Source organism: Protopterus annectens, chromosome 2.part1, assembly GCF_019279795.1.
Source record: "Protopterus annectens isolate FY-2018-M chromosome 2.part1, PAN1.0, whole genome shotgun sequence".
Classification (NCBI taxonomy): domain Eukaryota; kingdom Metazoa; phylum Chordata; order Ceratodontiformes; family Protopteridae; genus Protopterus; species Protopterus annectens.
The window spans coordinates 533,361,772-533,388,424 of NC_056729.1; the positions used below are offsets into that span (position 1 = coordinate 533,361,772).

Below are 26,653 nucleotides of genomic sequence, written 5' to 3' on the forward strand. Positions count from 1 at the left end.
ACAACTACAGCTACCCATTATATTAAGCAAAAAGTTCTATCTAGATTAATTGGTCTCCTTCAAAGGCTAGGAGTAGATGACCAAATGTGGGGCATATAATCTTTTCTTCGCAAGCTGAAGTTGTACAGGGTCAAATATTTAAGCTCAGAAAGATTACAACTGGAACTGTGAAAAAGTTATGGCTACTTAACTTAAAACTAGATCTGTAAATATTGCGCCAGCTGCAGGAAGTCACATCACTTATGCCACAGGTAATAGAACTGCTCATCACCTAACATTTTACCAGGCTGCTGACTCTAGCCCCTCGCACAATGCACTGCTTCATCTTACCCCATCAGCTCTAGGCCAAGCAAACATCATAAGTCTACGCACTAAAACAATGTCAGACAGACAGAGAATGACAGACTGCTGCTAACTTGCTGCTCACTATATTTTTATCTGTGACTGCATAACTGTCTGATGTGGTTTCTTCTAACAGATGTTTTTCCAATTGGCTCAGTATCTGCATATACTAGTAGTTACAGTAGCTATTTGCTCAGTTTGTTTTTTGTAATCTTTATAATATATATTTACCATCTCAAAAGTGCTTACTCCTCTCTGTACTCTTCTTTTCTAGACCTAACACCACTCTTAAGTATTCAACTGTGGTACCACCTTTATCATTCTTATAAGAAAAGTGCAGTCCGGGTCTGAAATGTCTTGCAAACAGCTAAAGTTAACTTTGAACCTAACACCACTCTTAAGTATTCAACTGCAGTACCACCTTTATCATTCTTATAAGAAAAGCGCAGTGTGGGTCTGAACTGTCTGCAAACAGCTAAAGGTAACTTTGAGTATGTGTCTACCCGTTTGAGCCAATATTCATTTTCCCCTGGAGAGCACTGTGCTTTGGCTTGTAAGCAGTCCCCCCCGCCACCACACACACACACACACACACACACACACACACACACACACACACACACACACACACACACACACACACACACACACACACTCTCATCTTCCACTTTCTCTCTTACTCCCTTCTGTTAGCAAATAGTACGCATAACTGATCAATACTGTGTGTTTGTTAATTTAAACTGAGACCACAGTAGCCTACTGATACAAGGTTATCCTGTTTTTCCACCTGAGAAATGGTTAAGAAATGACTTACAGTTTCAGAGCATTCCTTGGTCAATTCTGATTGTTTCTTAAAACACAAACTTGTCTTTGCTTTGGCTCATTAGCAGCAGTACAAAAGAACTGCCTGCTCACACCCTTGTTCTCCCCCTCCCCCTTCCCTGTTTATTACCTTAAGCCAATCCCAAAGTTAATAAATATTACCTGTGGCAGGCACCATTTCTAAAACTACAACCACCCTTTGTCACTATCATATGTTCATTTATCAGTTTACTCTGTTACCTGATTGTTTCCAGCCCCCTCATAAGAGCAACTAACAGGATCTCTACCCGCTTCACTCCACACCCTGCCCCCTACTTCCTCCCGCCCCCAGTGGTCCTACCTTTATTACACTCACAAACCCCTCCCATCTTTCCAATAACCAACCACAGCGCTAACCCAACACTACTTCCACCATTTTCCCACTACTATCACACCTCCTCAACTAACAAGTACAAGCATACCTTACCTATGCTCACTGCATGCACTCTTCTTGCATATCTTATATCCTACCAAAGCTCCATCATTCCCCCACTCAACCACTACCACTGTACTACTACTCACACCACCACTCATGTCTCACCCTCACTCAGCTCCCCTCCCACCAACTCAAGAACCATCCCTATGCACCCCCCACATATTCTACCAACTATATTACTCAAACATAAAGCATCCCTACAACTTAACATAATAATCCTCCCACCATACCTATTACCCACAGAGCACAATCATAATGTTTCCCTAATAAACAAACACATTCAAAAAATGAGAAAACTAATAACCTCATGCATATCAAAACTAGTCCTAAGTGGAGACATCCACACCAACCCTGGCCCTACCATCTCCAACCCCAATCCTCATAATCAGACTAGAAACCACAACTTCTCCCATATCACAGCCAATAGAAATCCAAGTGACTTCCTTCTACTAAGCCTAAATCTTAGAAGTATATCCAACAAAGTCCATGAACTCCATGCCACCATAGACTTGTACTCCCCAGATATAGTCATCCTGACAGAAACCTGGCTAAAACCTCACATTACCAGTGAGCAAATGCTCTCTACCATTTACAGCATACTAAGAGTAGACTGGCTAAACAAGAAAGGAGGTGGTGTAGCTATAATATTTAAACAGCATCTAAACATTCAGATCTTAAAATCATCAGCTCCACAAATAGGCAATGAAGAAATAATATATACCAACCTCAAAATAAACCAAAAGAAAACCATCAACATAATTGGATGCTACTTCCCACCTGGCCAAAACATCCTTCCACTAGAAAACCTCCTTAGATGGTCTACCCCCCCCATCTCCCCCAAGAAACTATAACTTTAGGTGATTTCAATATTGACTGGCAGTCCTGTTCTGGCAACAATCCAACCCATCGCCAACCAGGATAAATAAAAACTCCAGCAAGCACACTACCCTGGACTGGATACTAGTCAGTAAGAGCCCCCAGTCATATATAACAGGCTGTTTATCAGATAGCTTCAGTGATCACTCCCCAACATTCTTACTCAAAAAATACCTATACCAAGCTAAACCTGTCATCTACCGTCAAATACGTAAAAAACTAAACTTTAACCCACTCACGTTCATCTCATCCCTCAAAGAATGTAACTGGCATCCCCTAAAGTACTCGTGACAAACTTCCAAACCAGTTCACTAGTAAGCAAAAGCAATCAGAACCTTGACTCCTAGAACGTAGTACAAACTCTCCTTTATTCAAAATAAACCTGGACCACAACGAAAAGTACCCCAGTCTTCATGACGCAGTTGAATTTTTTAATACTACCTTCCTGAGCATCCTTAATTACCATGCCCCCATAAGACTTCCAGAACGAAAGCACAACCCACCCCATGGCTACAGAAAACCACTAAGTCAGAAATGAAAAATGGAGATAAAGCCTGGGAGCACTGGTGCAAAACCAAAACCACCTCAACTAGACAGAAATTCCTAGAACTACACAATAGAGTTAAAAAGCTAATAAAACAGGACAAACTCCAATACTACCAGTCTGCCCTAGACTCCCCCCAACACAACCCCAAACAATTCTGGTCCTCCATAAACTCCATCCTCCACACAGGTAAAGTCAGTACCCCTCCTCCTAACATCCCTCACTCCTCCAAAAATATTGCTACCTCATTCAACACACACTTCACACAAACCATACTATCACGAGCTAAACAACACAACCCCCTCCCCTCCAACCCACACCTTCAACTAGTAATCTCCCCACTGCCTTCTCTTTTTCTCCTGTACCTACCTCCAACATACAAAAACTCTTAACTATACTTAAGCCCACCAAATTAGCAGCAGGCAACCTCCCAAGTGAATACCTACAAATCGCAGCTGATGCTCTGGCCTACCCAGTATCCATCTTGATTAACCGATCTCTGTCAGAAAGTTACGTTCCCACACTGTGGAAAGTATCACATATAATTCCCCTCCACAAAGGCGGCCCCTCCACAGAACTAACCAATTACCATCCCATAGCTATTCTCTCTCTCCACTCTCTAAAATACTAGAGAGATGCATACATTCTCAGGTCTCAGACTACCTCCTTACTAACAACCTCCTTTCCAATACTCAGCATGGCTTCCGACCAAACCATAGCACCACCACTGCCTTACTCTCCTTTACTAACACTATCCTTCAGCATAAAAACAATGGCTATCTCTCCTCTGCTACTCTCCTAGACCTATCTAAAGCATTTGACATGGTCCCACACAAACAACTCATCTCTGTCCTCAATAACCTATCCTTCTCTCAATCAGCCACCAACTGGTTTCAGAGTTACCTGTCTGACCGCCAACAATCCGTTGTATGGCAGAATGACATATCTCGCCAACTACGTGTCTCAATAGGGGTTCCCCAAGGATCTATCCTTGGACCCCTACTCTTCTCTGTTTTCACCAATAAACTAGCCTCTGCCACCAAACACGGCACACTCATACAATACGCAGATGACTCAACCATCATCTGCTCAGCCCAGTCCCTACCCAAACTGCAAAATGTCACACAGGAAGCCTTTTCCTCTGTTGAAACGTGGTTATCCGATGCCCAATTAAATACTCAACCCAAACAAAACTAAACTACTCATCTTCCAGCCCACCAAACATACTCTAAACAACTCTCACTTTAACATCACAGCAAAAGACAACACCACTATATACCCAACTGAACACACCAAATTGCTAGGAGTGGAAATAGACAATAAACTAAAATTTGACATTCACATATCCATGGCCATAAAAAAGTCCACAAAAAACTAGGAGCATTATACAGAAATAAGCAACTTTTCACCAAAGCAGCAAAGATTTCAATAGCAAATTCCCACCTTATCTCCACCCTACTTTATGCTTCTCCAATATATACCAACCTAAGGCAATGCGATCTAAACAAACTAGAGACCTGCTACAACAAAATTGCCAAATTCGCCACAGGGGCATCCTACCGTAGTCACCACTGTCTTTCACTTGCTGAACTGGGCTGGCTTGAGCTCCCTCACCTCCTTCAATGGTATCAACTATCACTCGCCCACAAACTAGTAAACCATCCGCTAAATGTTTCATCTCTCCAGAATCTACTCCAACCCTATCGCACCACCAGACCACTAAGATCCAGCAACAAAACTTGCAGATCACTAAAGCCTGCTGGTGAAGCACTATTCTCTTGCGCCATAGCCAAATTATGGAACTCTCTCCCACCCACAATTACCTCCATACCATCATGCACCCACTTCAAAACTTTACTAAAAGTGCACCTAAAAACATGCTGGCTATGCCCTTGCAACTCCCACTCTAATATCACCCACCCCATCAAACCACTACCTTTCTTTCCACCCCACTAACTACCTTGATTATAGCATGCTCAGATGCTCATAAGCCTAGTACTTATTATACAGCAGGAACTTCTTATTGTAACATTTGTTAATGTCTGTTATGTACTTCACAGATAAAGATTCTAGTTGACTACTGATGTACTATGTTCTTCATCTGTAAATTTGTTTGCAATTAATTGCTGTGTTAAACTGTTAATCGCTATGTAATCCAATGTAACTACTGTCTGTTTATTTTAACTGTGGAGCTTTTCTCCCCGGGCCTCCGCTGAAAATGGACCTACGTCCAGTCGGACACTCCCGGTCAACAAATGTAAATAAATAAATAAATGCTGGAGCACAAGGCAGGAAGATGAAGGAATGGACATTTCCTGTAGCTGGGGTTTTCTTGGTTGGTAAAGGAAGAAATGTATGAGCTGGAATCAGTGTATTCTGAAGAAGTTACTTGGGACTCAGAAATGTGCTTTCATGATGCTGCACATCCAGCAAGTCAAAAAAGCAAAAAAATATTAAGACTAAACACTTTGCAGGTCACACAGTTTGGAAACCATACAGACCAAGTTGTGGAAACTGACCAGACTATTTGAAGTATGCATTAAAGCAGTTACAATGGATGAAAAGTCATTACTGTCAACTAACAGGTAGCTATCACACCTGATAACAGCAAATGAATAAGGTTAGGGATAAGGTGACAGAGATATCAAAACAACTCAGCACATGTACTCTGGAAGTTCACGGCAAAAGAGAAAGTTACCAGTAACTGGGTAACACATATTTGGAATGTGATTATTCAAAGGTGACACTGGGTTATCACTTCTGATTTGTGAAAGATATAAACAAATGCAGGCGAAGAAGCAATTGCCATTACCTGATAACTTTATGGTGTTCTGTAACAGTAAAATGTTAACTGTAATGGTAAAGTGCTGAATTTCTACTGTGGAAAAGCAACTGAGAAAATAGAAGAATTACCAATGAGACTCACCTAAAGAAACTGTCACCCCCCCTGCCCCCCCATCAATAAACCAGGACATTTCCAGCATCTGCCCCCCCCCCCCCATCACCAGGGAGCAGGTTATTAATCCCCTCTCAAAGGTACAAAATATAGCCTCCATGGGACCCAACAACATCCCTAGCTGTGTCCTAAATGAACTCAGGCAAGAGCTGTCAGCATTACTAGGCATCATATTCAACCAAAGCCTGTGCACCAGCAGAATGGAATGACAGCCACGGTCATCCCTCTGCACAAAGGTGGAGCATCCACTGACCCAGGCAGTTTTAGACCCATCAGCCTAACTAGCCTGATCTGCAAAGCCATGGAATGCATTATCATGGACCTTATAAACAAGGACATTGGCAACCTGCAAATCCTTGATCCCACACAGTTTGGTTTTATCAAAGGGAGATCATGCCTGTTAAACTTGGTCGCCTTCTTTGAAAGAGTTATCAAAGCCATGAATGAGGGCAAGATAGTGCACACCGCCTGCCTTGACCTAGCTAAAGTCTTTGACACTATTCCCCACTCTGGCATAATAGATAAACTCTCTCACATAGGCATCAACACATATGTTACCAGATGGGTACAAATGGCTCACTAATAGAAATCACTCAGTCAAAATAGGGGAAGCCACCTCTAGTAGTAGACCCGTAATAAGAGGCGTACCCCAAGGATTGGTCTTGGGGCTTCTACTGTTTAGGATATATTTTTCTGAGTTGCAAGCCAAAACCAGTGGGCTGTGGCTGACCAAGTTTGCAGATGACTGCAAGCTGGGCACTGTCATAAATTCCCCTAATGATATGAACATCCTCCAAGAGGGCCTTAACCAAACTAATGACTGGTGCCAGAAGCATGGCCGTAAACTGAATGCCAGGAAATGCATCATTATCCCCTTTGGGGAAAATGGTGTCACCACTAATTATCACATTAATAACAACATATTAAGCATGCAATCAGTCGTGAGCGTCTTGGGCACCCAGGTTGACAGCAACCTGACTTTTAACCACCATGTTGCCTCCATTGTATGGAAGGCTTTGTACATGGCCCACCTCATATGTAAGGGTATTTCATCCATGAACAAGGAGGTCATAACATCCCTGTACTCCTCCTCCCTTATCAGACCCATTATCGAGTATAATGCCTCCTTCAGCATGTACCTTGCCAAACACATGCAACAGTTGGAGAGACCACAGAGGTTCCTGGCCAGGAAAATCCAGGGTCTCAAACACCTATCCTATACAGATAGGCTAAAAGCCCTTTCTCTTTACTCAGCCTCATACAGACTGCTCAGAAGTGACCTGTGTCTGGCATACAAGGCCATCTCAGACTCAGCCTTAATGGAGTTGCTGCATATCCATAAGTCAAACTCCTCTTGTGCAACCCACACACAAGGTCTCCACCTGGTCTGTGACATCAATAGAACTTGTTGACAGGATAGATTTGTATTCCATTGACTCCCCCATCTGTGGAATAGACTTTTTCTCCATATCAAGCAGAGTAGCTCACTAGCCCTCTTTAAGAGGAACCTGAATGATTGGATGGGAAGCAGAAAATATACTCCTGGGATCCCACCTATGTCCCTGCTGGAAAGGGAAAACAGGTGCTGACTTTGTGGGAACATGGGTGAAATTCTTGGCTAGGCTTACAAGGGTCTCCCGGCCAATAGCCTAGTATCGTCCTATGAACCTATGAACCTATAAAGAGACCACTGAAATGAGAGATATTACTAACACTGGAGAAAAAGAGGGTAAATTAGAAGAGAGATCTTATTCAAATGAAATGAGATGCAATCCACAAGACAATATGGATGAACAGACTAGAAAATTCTACATGATTATATGAACAGGGTAGTAACGGTACATTTCTTAAATGCCAGTCACTGAAAGCTTTGCTGAGAACAAATGTGAAAGATTAAAGTTGGTCTAAATACCGAGTAAAAATGTATTACCTGATTCTATAAACATGGTACCAAAATATTTGAGTTTTTCCATGCTAATCACAATGTATGTGACTTTTGAAATGTCAATGATAGTTTTTACAAGCTCTTATATATCACTTTGATATTATTCAAGACAGTCGGAATAGTGAAAACATATGGTGAAGGTTAACCATATGAAAATGTACATTCTGAGTCTTATTTAGAATATAGTGACATACTGCCCATTCTAACAAATAACAATGAAAACAAAATAGTCTGTATGAGGGATTTTTCTGATGTTACACTAATGTAGTTGGCAGGCTGTAGCATTTAACAGTTTTAAAGGTAGTAAAACAACATATGTATTTTTCTCTGTTTTAAACATTATACTTAAAGATATTCAAAACAGATATTTATTATTATTATTATTATTCAAACTAGATATTTATTAAGATTATTAATCAGTCAGGAAACCAATTCAGAGTCAGAGATAGCAGTGTATGCATATCTAATGCCTGTTTCTTAGACAGTATGCTTTTATATTGAATATTATACCTGCTGGGAGACAACAGTGAGTTCAATGATATGAAAGTATTAAGCTACAGGAAAATGGCAAATACAAGCAAGGGGAAGCACTGGAGACAGAACTTTACGGAAACATAAATCAGAGTGATAACTACATTATTCTGATATATTACAATTACAATATGGGTATTAACTATAATGGTTTATTAATATAATATGAGCAAGTTTCCTGTTTTCCTTTGTCACTTGTTACGTTGAAAAGGTCAGCAAAATAAAGTTATGTATACAGTCTGACAAAGCATTAGAAAGTATTTTGTTATGTGGTACACATTTTCAGTTTTGTAAAGAGAACTGATCTCTTATTACTATCCAAGACAGAATACAAGGAATTGCAGAGTAAACTACCTGTAATAAATGTGCAAGATAAAAGCTGGATGTGGAGACAAAGAGTGTGGTAATGAGAGAACATTAATACTGATCAGTTGTTAGTGATGTGTATGAGATACAGAAAGTTTAACTGAAGAATGGTGTCCTGAAAATAAAAGAGCACTTTCCTTCCTTCCTGACATTACTTACTGTATTATTAAGGGTACACAGATGAATTTGTCTTGTTCTGGTGGTGTTATCACTATGTGGAGTAAGAGACTGATATGGTGAAAGGAATAAACCAGTTAAACAAACTGTGCTTTATTGACTGAAAATACTTTTAAGAAATATAACTGTCCTCCCCGCGGTCGAGTGGCGTTCGAAAGACATGCGTAAATGGGTGTGCCTTCGTTGAAGGTTGGGCATCGAGTTGGCACCTCAGCACCGTAAAAATCAACTGCTAATCATTAGCAGACCGGAGTTCCGCTGTGGTGACCCCTAACCGGGAAAAGCCGAAAGAAGAACAGCTAAAATACATTATTAGGTTTTCTTTATCTCCAGTTGGTTATTGTGATGGGTGAACAATGTAATGTCACTGGCTCAGGTAATGGGAAGGTACAGACTAGAGAGGATATAAATCAGATGAGGTACGAGAACACAAGTAAGGAGCTGGACTATACTGAGAAAAGTATTATTTGCATTGTGAAACAATTAAACGACTTGTGCCAGTTGTGCTTTACCAACTGAAAAGGATAATGATGTTGCATGTATTATAAAATACATATGATTAAAGAAAAACAATGCTGTTTCCTCATAACCTCATGGTTATTCTGACGGGCGACCATGATGATGACTTGCTCAAAGCAGGGGCATGATCTAGATGGGTAGGGAGCTTGAATGAAGGAGATATATTACATTAACTATGATGATGCACTCAGGCCAAAACACTAAATTAATAAAGGAAGAAAGAAGATAATCAATTTTGACAGTGATGTTGGCGGAGACCAGTTATGTCTTAAGGGGATGAGTGCCTGGTAGGAAGGTATTGGTGCAGTGTTAATACAAAATTGTCAGAAGGCAATGTGATGGCCATGGATACCAGTTTGTTAATGAAGGGTCTTTGGAAGAGAAGTTAGCAAGCACTGTAGTATAAATGAGAGAGATATAGAATAACAGTGACGAAAAATGAGATTATACAAACTGACTACAAAAATAGTGCATACTGGCCTTCAAGATAAATTCCAAACATAAAAATGCAGTGGTTATATAAAAGAAATTTAGTTGGCCAAATGATACATCCAGCTCTCATCCTGAATGGAAAAGAACCGAAGTATGAATAAGGAAGTTATATATAATTTTTATGTGATTCCTCTTCATAATAAATACAGAATGGTTACAAGTATGCTCTGGAAAGTAGAGGATTATGTAGTGAAAGTATTAATACCATAGGGACAAGATAAATGCTTTTATTATCCAGGCAAATTAAGCCGTATGTAGTGTGAAATGGATCCGGTCTGAGCCTGTAAGTGGTCTTTGTTTGATCATTGTTCTAGCCAGGTAAACAAATTTAAATAAACTAAAACAATAAAAATGTTCATTTAAAAAAAAAAACTTTCTTTGTGACAGGGCAGAGGACATAAACGTGTCCTGAACATCACAGCTCGGGATTCCTTACCACAGTGATGGACTACAGGAGTTGGAGGAGTGTAGTGCCTCTTTAAGGCAAATAATGAGATTGTAATGCCTGACTTAGGATGGGTTTCAGCATTAAACACAGCACTCTTTTTGAGGGGAGAGGAATGTAAGTAAAAAAAAATCAAGTTCGCAGAAAAAAGTCGTTCCCAAGTAAAATGATGCAACATCCTATGGACTGTCTGCCAGCTGGAGCACCACACACGAAAGCTGCTCCACCACTCTCAAGGCACTGTGTAGTTGCCTATAAGGAGAGGAGACAGCTTCAGAGGGCCAGATGTCCTTTCTTCTGCAGCATGTTGGATCTGCCCAGATGTGGGCTCTTTAAAGAAGGAGAACAAGAAGTGCTGCCCTTCTCATGTATACCCTCCATGATGGGAACTATACCCAGCTCTAAATACTTAGTCATCCAGTTTTTAGGCTCAAGGGATTCATGTTTAGTGGACACAGAGAGAGACTCTTAGAAGACAGTTCACAACTGAGGATGCATAACTGCATGTTATTATCTTAATGGGAAAGCAAGTGGAGGGTCGTGATGCCTGGCTAAGCGGTGAAGGGACCACAGCAGCACTGTAGATTGGGTAGAGTGAAGGAAAAACAGTAGACACTTCTGTGGAAGAGACGAAAAATGTAACTTCAGCTAATGGACTTCTCCAGCCTATGTCAGACAAAAAGGCATTTGGGGGTCTGATGTGTAAGCCTCAGTTATCATCAGAAAGGAAGACTGTTAAAAAGCCAGCATCTGACATACATATGCCTCCAAAGCCAGGGTGAGCTTAACAGATGTCAAGTACACAACCCCTCAGCATACTAATGCTTGGTGCGACAACATCAAGATAAATGCATGGAAAACTAACATTGGAGAGACTAATGCACACACTGACACTTGGGGAGCTGGTCTCTGGTACTGTGACACCATAGACAGAGATGCCTCAGGAATTGGTGACAGGCAAAAGGGATGCCTGATGAAGAGCCACAGAAGAAACAGATGCTTGGAATCCTAAAATAGATGAGCACATACAGGCCCAGTAGAGATTTGTTTTAGCTCTATTCTCTTAACAACAGTAACCAGGACTTCATAAACAACAGGCAGAACAGGTGACCTTGTATTAGAGGAAGGAAAAGTGCTGTATTTATAGAAAAAGTAGGGACTACATTAAACCAGGAAGCTTCACTTCCACTGGTACTGGACTTCATAACAATGACTCCATGGAATTTCATCTTAAGTCTTTGCTGTATTCCATTGCTTTCTTGATTTTAATGTACTCAACACAGCATAAAAAACAATGCTCATGTCCCTAGATTTCTTGCCAGGGCTTTTAAATTTTTTTTTTCCACTTTTGTTCTGTTTCACTTTAAAAAAGAGAAGCAGAAAGTCACTGATCAGGGTTATTTCCTGTAGAAGAAACTTCTCAAGGCTGCTGTTCCTGAAAAAAGCAATTTCTATGACATTAAGTAGTTCTTTAATGCATTATCGTCTGAGAAACTGTAGTATCATTAAACTTGAAGCAAATAGAAGAAGATAAAGTGTCACTTATATGACATTTAAACAAACCAAGAAATTGTGTGATTTCCAGCCGATGGTATTTGCTTCCAACATGCACACTTTAAAGCAGTAACTCCAAAAACAGGCCAAAGCCCCAAAACATTAACTCATTAACTGCTAAGCAACAAATAAAATGTTGGGTGCGGTAGTGCAGCAGTTAGTGTTGTCACCTCACAGTAAGAGGTTCTCCGGTTCGATTCTCAGCTCAAGCGCCTTCTGTGTGAAGTCTGCATGTCCCTGCAGTCAAGTAAGTTTTAAAGACATGCAGGTAGGTGCATGCATGTGTGTGTGTGTGTGTGTGTGTGTGTGTGTGTGTGTGTGTGTGTGTGTGTATGCGCCTTCTGTGAAGGTTGGGTGCCAGGCTGGCAACTCGACACCATAAAAACACCACTGCCAATCAATCTGGGGACCGGTGATCCACTGCAGTGACCCCTAACCATGAAAAGCTGAAAGACATTGCTTTGCTTTTGCTAAGCAACAAATAAACAAACCAAGGGTACCTCTCAACTGTCCCTAATTTCACAAAACATCAACGATTTTACCTCATATTTTGTCCTATCTTTCATTAAATTTTTGATTAGCTGCTGATCATTAGATATTCATACCTCTCATTGTTTAAAAATACGTGCGGATACCAAAACTGTTGTTTTATTATGCAAAAGGTGTCCATGATTTTGTCTTATTGTCTCCATCCCACCCCCCCACCCCCACATTCATTTTGTCTTTGTCGGGAATTCAATCAAAGGAGTTGAGAGAAGTTTAATCGGATAAAAGTTGGAACTTTCTCTGAATAAAAGGTGATACCACTGTACCAGATTTAAAAAAAAGGAAAATGAAAATTCCTCATCTACAAGGAGGCAGCCCTTAAAAAACTGCAAATACTGTTTGCAGCAGCTCGGAACTATTCTGCCTGAAGAGCTTTTATAGTAGGAAACAAGCAGAGAGATAAGAAGTGCATTAATGAATTGGGTGGCGTCAGCAGCTTTGAGAGTCTTATATATTCAGTGGTCCTAATACTTACCGATTAAGGATTATGTTTATTACTATTCTCTCTCTTCACCAATAACCTCTTCACAGCCACCAAGCAGGCCTCCCTCATACAGTATGCAGACGACTCCACCCTCATCTGTTCTGCCCCTACAATACCAGAACTTCATAAGATCACCCAAGAAGCTTTTTCCCCAGTGGAAACTTGGCTATCTGATGCTCAGCTAATACTCAACCCTAACAAGACCAAATTCCTCATCTTTCAACCCACAAAATCTAACCTTCCCAACCCTCACTTCAATATCCTAGCCAATGACAACACCATCATCTCCCCAACAGAACACACCAAACTACTTGGTTGAGACTGATAATCATCTCAGATTCGACATTCACATTTCACTAACCATAAAAAAGTACACAAAAAACTAGGTGCACTTTATAGAAACAAACAATTCCTCACAAAAACTGCCAGAATATCTGTGGCCAATTCTCACCTCATCTCCTCACTTATTTATGCCTCTCCTATACTTACCAACCTCAAGCAAACAGACCTAAACAAGCTTGAGGCTTGTTACAATAAAATTGCTAAATTCACCACTGGAGCATCCTACCACAGCCACCACTGTATTTCACTTAGAGAACTTGACTGGCTCGAACTGCCTCAACTTCTACACCTGAATCAACTTGCTCTAGCCCACAAGATTGTAAACCATCCTCTAAAAGTACCATTCCCTACAAAATCCTTCTCCAGCCCTACCATATCACCAGATCTCTATGCTCCAGCAACAAAAAACAACTTCTTGTAACCAAACCCAAGAACTCTGCTGGAGAAACTCCTTTCTCCTGCAAGACAGCCAGGTTATGGACCACCCTGCCCTCCCCCTCCATAACCACACTAACATCATGCAGTCTCTTCAAAACTTCTCTCTAAAAACTCACCTCAAAGGTCACTGGTTATGTCAATGCTTGCATCCCAACTAAAAATTCCCACCTACGGTTTCCCTTCCTTACATTTCTTCCCTCCTCTAACCACCCCTGCCTTCCACTGTCAGAACACTGCTATCTCTCTACTCCTACCTTCATCCAGACTAACCCTTAACTCTTTCCTAGCCGTTCCCACTAAGGCTAATCTGTCAGCCCTATGAATTTATATACTAATCTGCCTCAACAACATCTAGCTCCCACCTGGAGTATTACCAACAACTATTATAAGTCATATTTATTTGTATACTAAATGCTATATAGATTGTATCATTGACTATTTATGTAATCAGTAGCTCTGCTTGTAACTTGTTGTACATTTTATGTGTGTGTGATTGCTTGTACTATCACTATTATTTGTATTTTTTCCATTTTTTTCTGTGGAGCTTTTCTCCTCAGGCCTCTGCTGAAAAAGGACCTGTGTCCAGTCAGAACTTCCCGGAAAACAAATGTAAATAAATAAATAAATAAATAAATAAGTTATGTGCAAACCTTTGGAATGCTCCCAAAATTGAGCGAGAATAGCTGGCAACTACAGAGCTGACATTCTGATCACAGAATGTGAAGAAATGGAGCAGACTTCATGAAAGGATTTACTTTAATTAAAATAAAAAAAATAATGACTTTTCACATATCAGATGCAGACAAGATGCAGCATCCAATGATCACATCCTCATGCCGCTATGCTTGGCGTCATGATTGATGAGAAGAAAGTACTACACTGCAGAAACATCATAAATTTCATTGAATTCATAAATATTCCAAGGCTGCTAAGTCTTATGACGATGCACACTTAGCCAGTACCCACCTTCATACTGCACATCTCTTTTCTCCAGGATGACCGCACCGGTCAATCATGAAGTATATTTGTGGTCACTCATAGTGAGTTGCACTGCCTTATGTACAAGGGAAGTTTATCTGCTGATGAAGATTTAGGGCCCTGGTTCTAGTACTGGTAGAGATATGGCCTTATAGTGTTAGAGATTCTGACACCTGAAAGGCAACTCACTGTAGCCTTGTCCTTGTCCAGCTTTGTGAGTGGTGAGTCTGTCACCTACCACTGAAATATTTCTGTTACCGACGTGGTTCAAAGTGGTACACATGAAGTGTTGCTCAGGGTAAGTCTTTAGGGGGAGGTATCCGTGAGGTGGATGAGTGGCCTGATTTTTGCGGAGACTTATACTGAAGGCTTGTGATCTAAGTATATGATGTTCACAGGGCAAGTTTTAGTTGAAGGGGGAAGCCTTCAGATTAATTAGGTATTTACACCTCTCACAGATGGAATTATTATTGCAGAGTACAAGTTCATTACCTGTGAGCAAAAAACAGCTTGTAAACTGTCTTGGAACACCTACTGCTAAAAGGCTGGAAACAGAGGTGAAACTAGGAAGCTGACCTTCCTGAACAGTGCTTAGGTGTTTAGATTAATAAAAGTAAATGCTGCATATGGGTGTATGTAATTATGGCAGAGTATGAAAAATAAGCAGAAGGCAAACCAGTGATTGGTAGTCTTGACCCAGGTGTTTCACATTTTAAATGTAAGATGGAAAAGCAGGGATAATACTTTCGGTATTGCAGGTGGAAAGCTATGAAAGAGAGGGTATCGCGGGATTTAGCAATCTAAGGACAGGAACTTTCCAGTTAGATCTCCTAATGCACTGCTTTGTTGTGGAGCAGTCTTCTACATAATAAAACATTTTTTTAAATAATAAGCATAACGTTTGTAAAAACTCTTTTCAACTGGTGCTGTATCTTGTGGCAGTGTGTGCCTGCCAGTAATGGATATGACAAACAGATCCAGTACATCTATCATGTGGCTGAGGTGAGAGACGTTAAACAAAATACACTACCAATAATGTAATTTCTGTCTCATCAAGCTAAAAAACAGTGAATCATTTTCTCAGCTCAGAGATTCCTTCTGCTTCTGTTCTGTGTAAAGCAACATTTTTAATTTTCTTTCTACTTTTTTTAATAAAATAAAATGAAATACAGTCTGGTCCCTTACATCATAAGGAGTTCTTGAAGAGTGCACATTTTTAATACAACTTAAAAAGGACGTGGACTATAAACTACCAGAGAAGCTGTCTGCAAAATCATGCTCCACTTCCTGATCTTCTGATCTGACCCCATTCCAAACAACAGGTCAAGCATGAGACTGCATTCCATTCAAACAGAGACACCCCCCCTTCAAATGTAATGTTACATGTAATTCAGGTTTTGGTATGTAGTGCTGACAGGATTTGTTGTTTGCTGAATAGTGCCGTAAGAAATGCAACAACTGCAGTTCTAGTGAATAGCGGTTGTCAGCAGGTGCCTAAGCCAGAGTAAGGAAGAGGAATATTACAGCTGAAAAGGAGTTCAGGTCATTTTGTTACAGTACATTCCCATACTCTTCCTATAATTGCATCCTAGATGGTAGAACATGAGACAGAGAAAGTAAAAGCAGGTAGTACAAAGGATACATTACAACCCCTTCCATTCTTGTGATGATCACATTACAAAATGATGTGCACACTTAATGAGCCAGTGTATACACAGCAGCAGTCCACACAGGACATTACCACATCAGCCACATACACTGCACCCCCCCACAGCTAAGTATTACATCACTCGGAGTTCCTTTCAAAAGTCAGCATATTATACATGCACACAGCTACCTAATAACTGGAAATGAAAAAAACAAATGAATCTGTGCCTTTTTACGGTCCCTCACACTGTCACAGTTCCACTTCAGAAAGCCTAGGAGACCACAAATAAGAGACTTGAGTCTAGCGCGCAGCATCACTAAGTCACCCATGGATGTACCCTTCTCAGTGTCATGCTGGGAACAAAAAGAATGTGTAAAACAAGGTTGATGACTTTGAAAACCATTACTTCTGCTTAAATTATACGTTTAGCCAAAAGTAACAGTAGAAAAGGCACTAGACACCAACAAGATCTTCACTAAGGTGGAAACAGACTGTGAGGGCTACATTCTTTGCATATGACCTTTAGGACCTATCAAGTCCTGCAGCCAGAGCTCTAACATACGTAATCTACAGAAGTTACTTTGAGTAAATTAACACCACTGAACAAACTTGCATGTTGCTCCTTTAACCAAATGAACAGTCACCTGTGATTTCATACGCTGGAGATTATTGGCAATGATATAAAACACAATAAAGCCAATGACAATTACATGAATGCATTTGAAGAAGGCACATATGGCAGTTTGGTGCAGGGGATTAATATTACGGCCAGTTAATGAACTTCATCCACCTTAGTTTTCCAACTGTAGAGTGTGTGACCGAGCAGGTCAGGTAAGCAGACCATGCTTTGGTGCCAGAAACCAAAATAAAAATAAACAAATAAATTACATGTTGTCCTATTATTGATACATTCTTTGTTCTCCTTCAGTCGGTTCACATGCAAGGGAAGAAATGTCACTTACTGCACATCTAAGAAGGCAGAGGGCTGACGTGAGTACCACACAGTGTCTAGGTATGCTATTATTAAAATGATGGTGTTAATAAAACAGCACAGAAATGCAGCTCTGGACTCTGTGGCATGTATGCACACAACAACACAATGCACAGCAGGTTAACTACCACTCACTTCTGGAAAACAGTGAATCAGAGTTAATGACTGTTGGAAGAGAAACAATTATTAATTCCTTTCTGATTACATTTCATGGTGAGCAATTTCCTCATTCACATGATTCAGATCCTTTCAGACAGGGGAGCATCTCTGCCTATAGAATGCCCAAGGAAAATAGTTGCATTCATTATGCTGTACTATTCCTTACACTATGTCACTTTCTTAATACACACAAGCAAGGACTGACCACAGCTATTCAACACCTGACGCACCTGACACTAAAGCAGTCAACTGAACCTAGAAGTAACCACATTTTAGTAAGGCTTTGGTGCACCTGTACATCCTGAATGTAAATATATTCCCTTCATTGTTATAAATCACACGACTATCCCATCAATGTCACACTCCCAAAGATAATCCGCTCAAGTATATATATTCCAAATCATCACATGCAATCTCACTCAGACACAGACACAATAAATAAATATATATATATATATATATATATATATATATATATATATATATATATAAATGATCCCATGAACACAAATGCATACATATTCACTGAAAGATAGAGCAAATCCCCTTTCAAAATGAATAATGACACAGTCTGTCAGCTGTCAATTGCACCTGTTAACTGATCACATGCAGGAGCATCAAGAGGGGTTCCATTTCAGTTAGCCTTTTCAGCATTAACAGCGTCTCTCTTTCTGTCTATGTTTTGCCATGTCTTTGTGATTAGAATAGCCTGTTTCTTTTCTCTTTACGGAAGTGATGTCAGAATTCTCTACCCCAATCTTACTTAAGGAACAGCATCCTCTCAGGGGCACCCATGCCATACATTTTTAGAAACAGACATCCCTGTCCCAAAAATGTCCTGTGAAAATTATGCAGGAGAATAAACTTATTTAATTTTACTATGCGCCTTTTTTAACTGGATACGCTCACTACACATTAACACATTTTATAGGGGATAATCAGGAGGAACTGATCTGATTAAATGACTTGTTTACTATCATGCAGTATTAAAGTGGAGAATGAGGGAATAAAACCTAGAACAATAGGTTTAAACTTATATGTGGCACACAGCCTTATTAACTATGTATGCACTGCTAGCAACCTCTGGGACATCTGAGGTAAGTACAAGCAGATGATGGCAGGTGGGTACTCTTGGCTTCTCAATTTCATTCTCAGCTCTTGTACCTTATGCATATTTTCCCAGACCAGTTTCTCCAAGTACATCCCATATTGCAAAGATTTGTTGGCAGCTGGGCTGTTGATGCTAAATTGGTCCTGGGTATGAAAAAGTGAAATGCGACACCTACACTTCTAAAACTATGTAGTGCACAACACTGGTAACCATCCCTTGTGAAAATGTACAAATCAATAAAAGAAAATTCAAAATATATCAAACTAAAAAAGCCAGGTCTGTGGCACAGGGGTATAAAGTCATAAGGCCCCAAGATCTCAAGTTTCAAGTTTGCTTAACAGCCTAAGTTTTGGCGAAGCTTGCTAGAAAGATATGGAAGTGAGATCTCATGCCAACTCACACACAACAGAGGGAAGAGCTGAACCAGGTGCAGAGGGCCACCTCAGGTCAAGCCCGATGAATGCTGTATGCCAATGGTGAGACTCGATGGGTATGAACCTAACAAAGCACTACATTCCAGCCCAGCAAAGCAGATGTGTGGAAGTGTGCAACCACCAACAGTGGGCTCAGTATATCAGGCACTGCTGGCCAAACCAAACTTAGAAGGTGGCGTTTTAGTGCTGGAGTCATACTCTGCATGGAAGTAAGATAAGGTCATCAAAAAGCTCTCTCCTTTGAAAGAGACTACCAAGAGGCAATGTCAGTTGTCAACACCAGGGCAGGTAGAAGCTTAAAGTTCAATGACTGATAATTTATTTTTGGACCTTATCGGATCACAACACTTTTAGAATCAGGCCTCCCTAATATACTACTTTAATTCAGTGTGATTTTATAACTAAAAAATGAACATTTAGCTTACATATTTATTTGTTAACAGATGCCGCTTAGAAGTGATCCTTTTTATGTTCACCTGGAACTAAAGAAGATCTACAATACAGAAGAAGCAAACACAGACACCTGTAAGCGAGACATAAATTACCAGGTGAAGATGAATAGCTGCAGTATGGCTGTGGTCCTAGCACTAAATTAATTTTATGGCCTAGTTAGGACATCAGCATCCAACTTGCAGGTCAGAAAATAACACCTTGCGTGGGGCCTGTATAGCAGGGGCAGGTTTTCCTAAATTCAAACTCAGTCTGTGTTAGTTGCATAATTGACTATGAGTATTTTTAGAAGGGCTGGGGTGGAAACCAGCAAATACAAGGCAGTTGAGGAAAGCCTGTACCCCTTTTGTGACTTTCATGTCTTCTACAAGACACAATGAAGGCAAGAGTGGGGGTTACCATATTTAGGATAACAGAAAGTTCCTCCAAGCTGACTATGCTTTCCTGATGCCCTGTTAATCAAATAAATGCATCCAGTCTTAATGTTTTTTTTTTGTAATAACCAAATGTAGGCTAAATATGAGGGCAACCAAGCTTTACTAACCACAATTCAAAATCCCAGTTTCGTTGCTCCCCAAGGCAATACATTCCATTATCAATACTGCTGACCTAATTTGTACATACCATCATATATTCTGCAATACTACTTTTGCGATTATGCATAATAAAAAGCTTCCTTTTTTCTAGAGTACACAGTGCTGACATCAGCTGTGGCCTTGATAATACAAACATGAATTACATAAATCAAGACTGAAGTTCCTTTGACGTATCACACTCATTCTGGGATCCAGGGCACAAACAAAAATGCCTGGTTTTATTCTTTTCCATTAAATGTACATACACACCCGAATGTTAGACCTAATACCCTTCCACAGTACACCCTAAAGCCTTACCGCAACTGCTACTTTATTAGTGACTTCTAGGCTTGACGTGTATTAGTGGCACACCAAATAGCTCATAATTGCTGCATTAAGTGTTCTGTAATTTTATTTCATTAGCATGATAGATCCTAATGGTTATGAATGCATACAGGAAATAATAATTACACGATCTCCCAGAATATCTTTTCAGGATAAGTTATGTGTTCACACAAGCATAAAAAGCTGGAATCCTTCCACAAAAGAATCATGTAGTATTCAAACAAATTTCTAGAATGCTGTGCACAAAATAATACTGAAATTGTAGCATAACAGAAAAAATAGTAACAATGCTTAAATCACTAATAATCAGCTATAACAAGAAGCTGAGGGTGAAAAAATAAATTCACTTTATAAAGGGGACAAATGGATTTGATAGCATCTGGGTTTGCAGATGCTCTGGGAGGAGCTATCATTTGCTTGGCTGTTACGTGAACTCTATCTAGTATATGTACACTCATTTTATATGTGTGCACAGGTCAGCTGAAGGGCAGAACCACATCCACTCTGTACAATTTACATGTGTGTGACTGACTAAAGATCCACGCAGTCTTTGCAAGACATTTAATAACAATTAAAAAAAAATACTGTTAAAGAACCTTTTTAGTCAACAGTGCTCTCTATTTTGCACAGGCTACGACTAAACATCATGTCCTCTGGATAAATCTGCAGCTCTGGTAAGGACTGCAGCTTTCTGTTTATACAGCAGGCATCTTCATAGTTTTTGCTAGTTTAAGCAAAATTCTGTCAAGTCGCAATAGTATAAACTGAAAAAGTTTGTCTTCATGATGTATTTTTTAGTATTTTTTTTTTTCAAAGCTGGCAAAAGGGTTGGGATGCTTTGCAGTTGTTAGTCCCAGTCAGGATTACTGGACAACAAGAGAATAGCACTCTCTCACAATGAGAAAGTAAGTGCAGTTTACTTGTCATAATAAAGGACATTATTCATCACACCCAATGCAAATGCAAAATAAAAGCCTGAGAAAACCTTCCTGTCACGCTCTGCATTAACCAGTTAAAGAACCAAAAAGCAAGGAAGCATGCCTGGGCACACACATCTTTCTGGGAAACTGACTTCATGCATGTCTCATGGGGCACAGATTTCAATCTGATGGCAAGTTTTATACATATAAAAAAGCACCTTTGTTTTGTTTTCCTCCAGCACAGTGAAGAACAATATGCCAGCAAACCTTTTCCACACTAAATCTTACGCAATCTGACATTCACTGTAAGAGTAAAACAGCACTCCATCCTTACAATGATACAGTACAGCATTTCTGACTAATGCAAGACGTAGCTCCTTATAACAGAGGACATCTAGCCATATGGCTAAGACATTTAGAAATACATTCTGCACCAAGTCTGCAGGGCACATTTACAACATTTATATATACACGGACACACACACACACACTCACACACACAGCAGGCCAACAGTCAAAGAAGTGGGGGAGGGGAGAAAAGCAGAACCTTTATGTACACATAGATATCACTGTATCTGCCAGCATGCTTTAACAGCCAATATAGAACAAATAATGCATAAAAAATATAATTACCTAGAGGCAAGCCACCCTTGCTTAGTAAATGTGAACTTCCCATTAAAGAGATCTGCCTTATTCCCCCTTACGAGAGCACTTCACTGAGACGTTACAAAAATGCTAAGCATATGGCGGCCACTTCTGTTTTCCCCCTGAAGTAACACACAGCCTGGGTGCTGCTGCTGTCTCTGAAAGGGGGAGAGGCCAACAGGCGGAGCTTAGGCCAAAGAAGAATTAAATCTTTTGTTTGTGAAGCAGACACCAAAGGTTGAAATGAAAGGGAAGGGAGGAGGTGGAGGAAAGCAAAGTAGTGACAAGCAGGGAAGAGCTTTGAAAAAGGAAGCCTTCACAGCTGCAGGGAAACTCAAAAGCTTTACAGAGAGCCCACTGCTGGTGACAGGCCTCTTGGTATCTTTTCAATGGAAAAATGAGAGAAAAACTACTTTGTTTCTAGGAGCTCAAAATATTCTTATGTGGTAGAGGTATACTGAAAGAAAGGACGAGCAAACATAGAGATGATGAAAACAATGGCTCCTAGAAAAGTTATTGTGGAAAAATACTCTTGGCAACCTGACAGACACTTAAACATACATATACAGATACACATGTGCCTCCTTAACACACACACACACACACACACACACACACACACACACACACACACACTGATTACAGATCTTTGTTACTTAACCAGCCAGGAAATTCTGTACACAGTTAATTACACAGACACACATTGATAAATAAAATCTATAAAACAAAGAATTGTGGCTTTTGATATTATATTGTTAATGAAAATGCAAACTGAACCTAAACGTATTAAGGACCATAAAGTATGAAACTTTAAAGTTGTGGCACGTGTCATCTTAGTGTAAGCATTGTGTTCCTCCCTGCACCACTGAGCTACAACCAGGAAGTTATGTAATTTGTGCTACAAGTCTCTGTCCTCTTAGTCTTGGGTCCTCTATTTCTTGTATTGGCCAACTTATTGTGACCCTTGATGCCCCTATCACTACTGTCACCAGAGCAGAACCCTCTCCCTCTGGGGAATGTAGTCTTGCAGAAATTAGTAGATATCCTACACAAAGTAAGGGATCATATCTACTGGGAATGCTGTGGTGCAGTTTGGCCACTGCTGAGTACTCAGAGTCCTCCTCCATTTTCTCTGTTTCTACTTAAGAGAACACAGACACACCAAGTATCAAGGAGCTCTCTACCTTTGCAATACTATGCATGGACAGCACACGGAACAAGTATTTAAGCTTCTGCTAAAAATGTGTAGGTAAATGGTGTCACCCAATGTCGTCCTCTCATTTGAATGGAAAGTTATCAGGGATGGCAATTTGTACCCATCTTCAGCTGGTTATCTAGTGACATGAGTCAGAAGTCCTGCCAATCTCCATGCATTAGCAGATGTTGAATATTAAACATTTGAAATGTATTAGTGGGCTTGTCAAATAGATCATGTGACTAGTGCTTAGAAATTCAAAGAAACAGATGTGAGGGAAAGAATTAGGTAGAGTAGAAGATGTTATTATTCTAGTTAAGAGGTGGGGTGTAAAGCAGGTTTTATTTATTTTATTTATTTATCATTTGTTGACCGGGAATGTCCGACTAGGTTCCACAGAGCCTGTTTTCAGCGGAGGCCCGGGGAGAAATGCTCCAGATAAGTTATGCTCCAGACAGGTTCATAGATTTCAATTTTGTCCAGCTTTCTCATATATGTGACAGATGAGGGAAGACAGGGTTATGAACAAGCACTGTGTACTGATGTTAGCAGGTGGGACTCAGAAGTGGAGAGGAAGCATTTCTTTGGTAGGTGGAGAAAGTCAGTGTATTAAAGCAGAGGAGCACTGATATCAGTTGAGATGGGATTCAGCTTGCTATGTACAACAGTGCTTTTGCTTTTTCTACTTGCTTGATGATATTAAACACATATGATGCTCACCTTCTCTCTCATATGATGTATGTTCTAACATTAATGTTTCCCTGACTGGGAATCAAACCTGGGCCACAGTGATGAGAGTACCAAATCCTAACCACTAGACCACCAGGAACTTCCCTTAAACTTGGTTTCTGGAGCAGTGTTGATAACAGTTTTACGCTCGTAGTTCTGAAAAGATGAATGGTATGAAAAGAGAAACCAAAAGAACAATTAGATTACAAATGAAATTTTATAAGGTATAGAAATCCAACAAAGTTTGATAAACTTAATGAAGAGGTGCAGATCCATTGTCTAATTTATGCTGTGAGGAATGAGGCAGCGAACATGTTCAAATAATCTGTAATCAGTATGGAAGATACCACATGAATGTTGTAGCTTGCAGTTTTGTTACAGAAGACCGAGGAGTACTTTTTTCTTGGCCGTGCTTATTTCAACAAGTGCAAAGGCTAGTTGAACAAGAAATGGCTTTTATCTGAGTCTTGTATGGGCTTTTGCTGAACTACAAGTCTGATGCAATATGGTATAAGAATACTTGTGAGCTCATTGTGGTGAAAATAGTAGACATAGATCTGTCCTGCAAAATGCAGTTGTTAGCATGTTTATAATCATTTATTTCATGGACGTTTATCACTCTTCCATTGTCTATTTCTGTTTTATTCTTATTTTTTTTTAAATTACATCCTCTGCTTTATTTTCACCTATATATTGTTTTTCATAAACAAATTATATTTGCATTATCACCTATATATGTACCTGTATAATTAATAACTTTATAATAACTGTGTGCAAATTTTTTATGTGATGCGATTGCTTGAAGGCTCAAGTTGTGACTATAAAGGGTCTTCAGATCAGCATACTAACCTGGTTAAACGTCCTTTAGATAAGACATTAAACCGAGGTCTCAGTGTTTGAATTGGTGGTAGCTCAGGTGGATACAAAAGATCCCGTGGCATTTACTGAAAATGAGAAGGGGAAGTTCCCCAGTGCCATACCCAAATCTCCTCCATTCAGTATGAATGCCACCTCAGGTCTCCCCTAAAAAGAGTCTATTGGCCTAATGGGACTAACCTGGTCAGTGAAGTATAAGTAAATAAATGAATTAAAAAACAAACAAATGTAAAATAAATAAATAAAATACTTCACATTTGATAACTGAAAAGGTTGAATGAATTAATTCTGTCTCTAAGATGTGGAAATTACTCTCTTGAACATCCAAGCTGTGTGTGACTAAGAAATACATGCAACGATCACTGTCTAAACAGCATGAAAAAAACAGTAATTGCCAGAAACCCAGACTTGTTGCCAGAAAGCCAAAGCCCTGTTGCAGAACTGTCATAAAGCAAGTAGATGTAGTGCATTGAAAGCCTTTCAGAAAATAGATGCTGCAGTAAAAGTCCCAAGCAAATGAAGTAACTGATTAAAATACCACCTCAGGTCTCCCCTGCAACAAATGGATAAACTACATAAATAAATAAATAAATAAACAGTAACAAATATACATACAGTTCAGTGGTGTGGGAGGTTACAAATCAAGTTATTTTTATGGATGAAGCCCTGAAAAGTTTCACAGCCACTCACAATGCCGAAACGATGGTGAGGGAAGGTGAAAGATAAAATTTGAAAAAAAAAAATGTGTGAAAATGAAAGGAAATGTGGTAGTTGCATGAACATAGAATATAAAAAAAGAGGAACTAACCTTGCTAGTCTACATGCACCATATGTCATACAAAGGGACATTTAGCACAACTGTCTTACAGTAAAGCAGTGAGTATATTTACTGAGCCTGGGGAATAAGTTGTATATTTCCTGGGGTCAGAGAGTAAGCTAGTCAAAATCAGGCAACGTGGACAGTATAAGAGCCATGTCAGTGAAATAAAAAAAAAAAAAAACATACAGGGACAAATGCTTGTGCAAGCAGTAGTAACAACCTTATTCCAGAGAGAATATTGTAGCGCTGTAATACACTACTGAACAGCCATGGTGGTCAATTGCATCGCCTAGGAATGTTACAGGTCAATACTGAGTATAAAAAGAAACATTATTCCAGTTTATGCTATTCAGATTACAAGTGCAGACAGTTTGCTCAGCAGGTCTATGGGAAAGGAAGTGCTTATGAAAAGGAGCACAGACAGTTTTCAGATATGGACAGCAAGGCAGTCCCAAAACAGAACCAGGGAGGATTCATTTGAAAATGAATGCACAACCATAATAGATGCTGGGGACATTACAAGGCCTGGAGGGAGTTGCTGCATATGAAGAAGCAGTTTCATTTTTGGGGGATATTTGCTTGAAAGACATGGGATCTAGATGGATCTAAGCAAGATGGAATCTGTCAAGCTAGCTTAAACTGCTAAGGAGTCTTCATGAACTGTAGCAAGTTCTTGTCATGATTTGAGGAAATATAACTCAAAGCTTTCCACAATGGTGCAGCTGTTATCTGAGCTATTAAAGAACAAAACTGTATGGACTTTGGATCATACCCAGCAAACTGAGAACTTGAAAGAAATGATTATAGTTCTATCGGTCCTTATTTACTAGGATGGCTACCTGGCTGCTGCTGTCTTAGCAACTGTTGATAGTTACATGCTTTTCATGTGTATCCTTCAACTCCACAGAGAAGAATGGAAGCTG

The 26,653-nt window shown here is 39.9% G+C and overlaps 1 protein-coding gene across 2 annotated transcripts in view; it reads right to left on the reverse strand.

Annotated features, from left to right (window-relative positions):
* CTBP1 (C-terminal binding protein 1) overlaps positions 1-22,357 on the reverse strand; it is a 1,058,813-nt gene extending 1,036,456 nt beyond the window's left edge. Inside the window, exon 1 of one of the 2 annotated variants that reach the window (XM_044062322.1) lies at positions 22,099-22,357. Coding sequence is in view for 1 of the 2 variants with exons in the window: in XM_044062321.1 (XP_043918256.1) it covers positions 22,099-22,141 (43 nt within the window). In the remaining variant the exon portion in view is untranslated. The remainder of the gene's footprint in view (positions 1-22,098) is intronic. The other variant, XM_044062321.1, reaches the window with a different exon arrangement.
* Between the last annotated feature and the right edge of the window lie 4,296 nt (positions 22,358-26,653).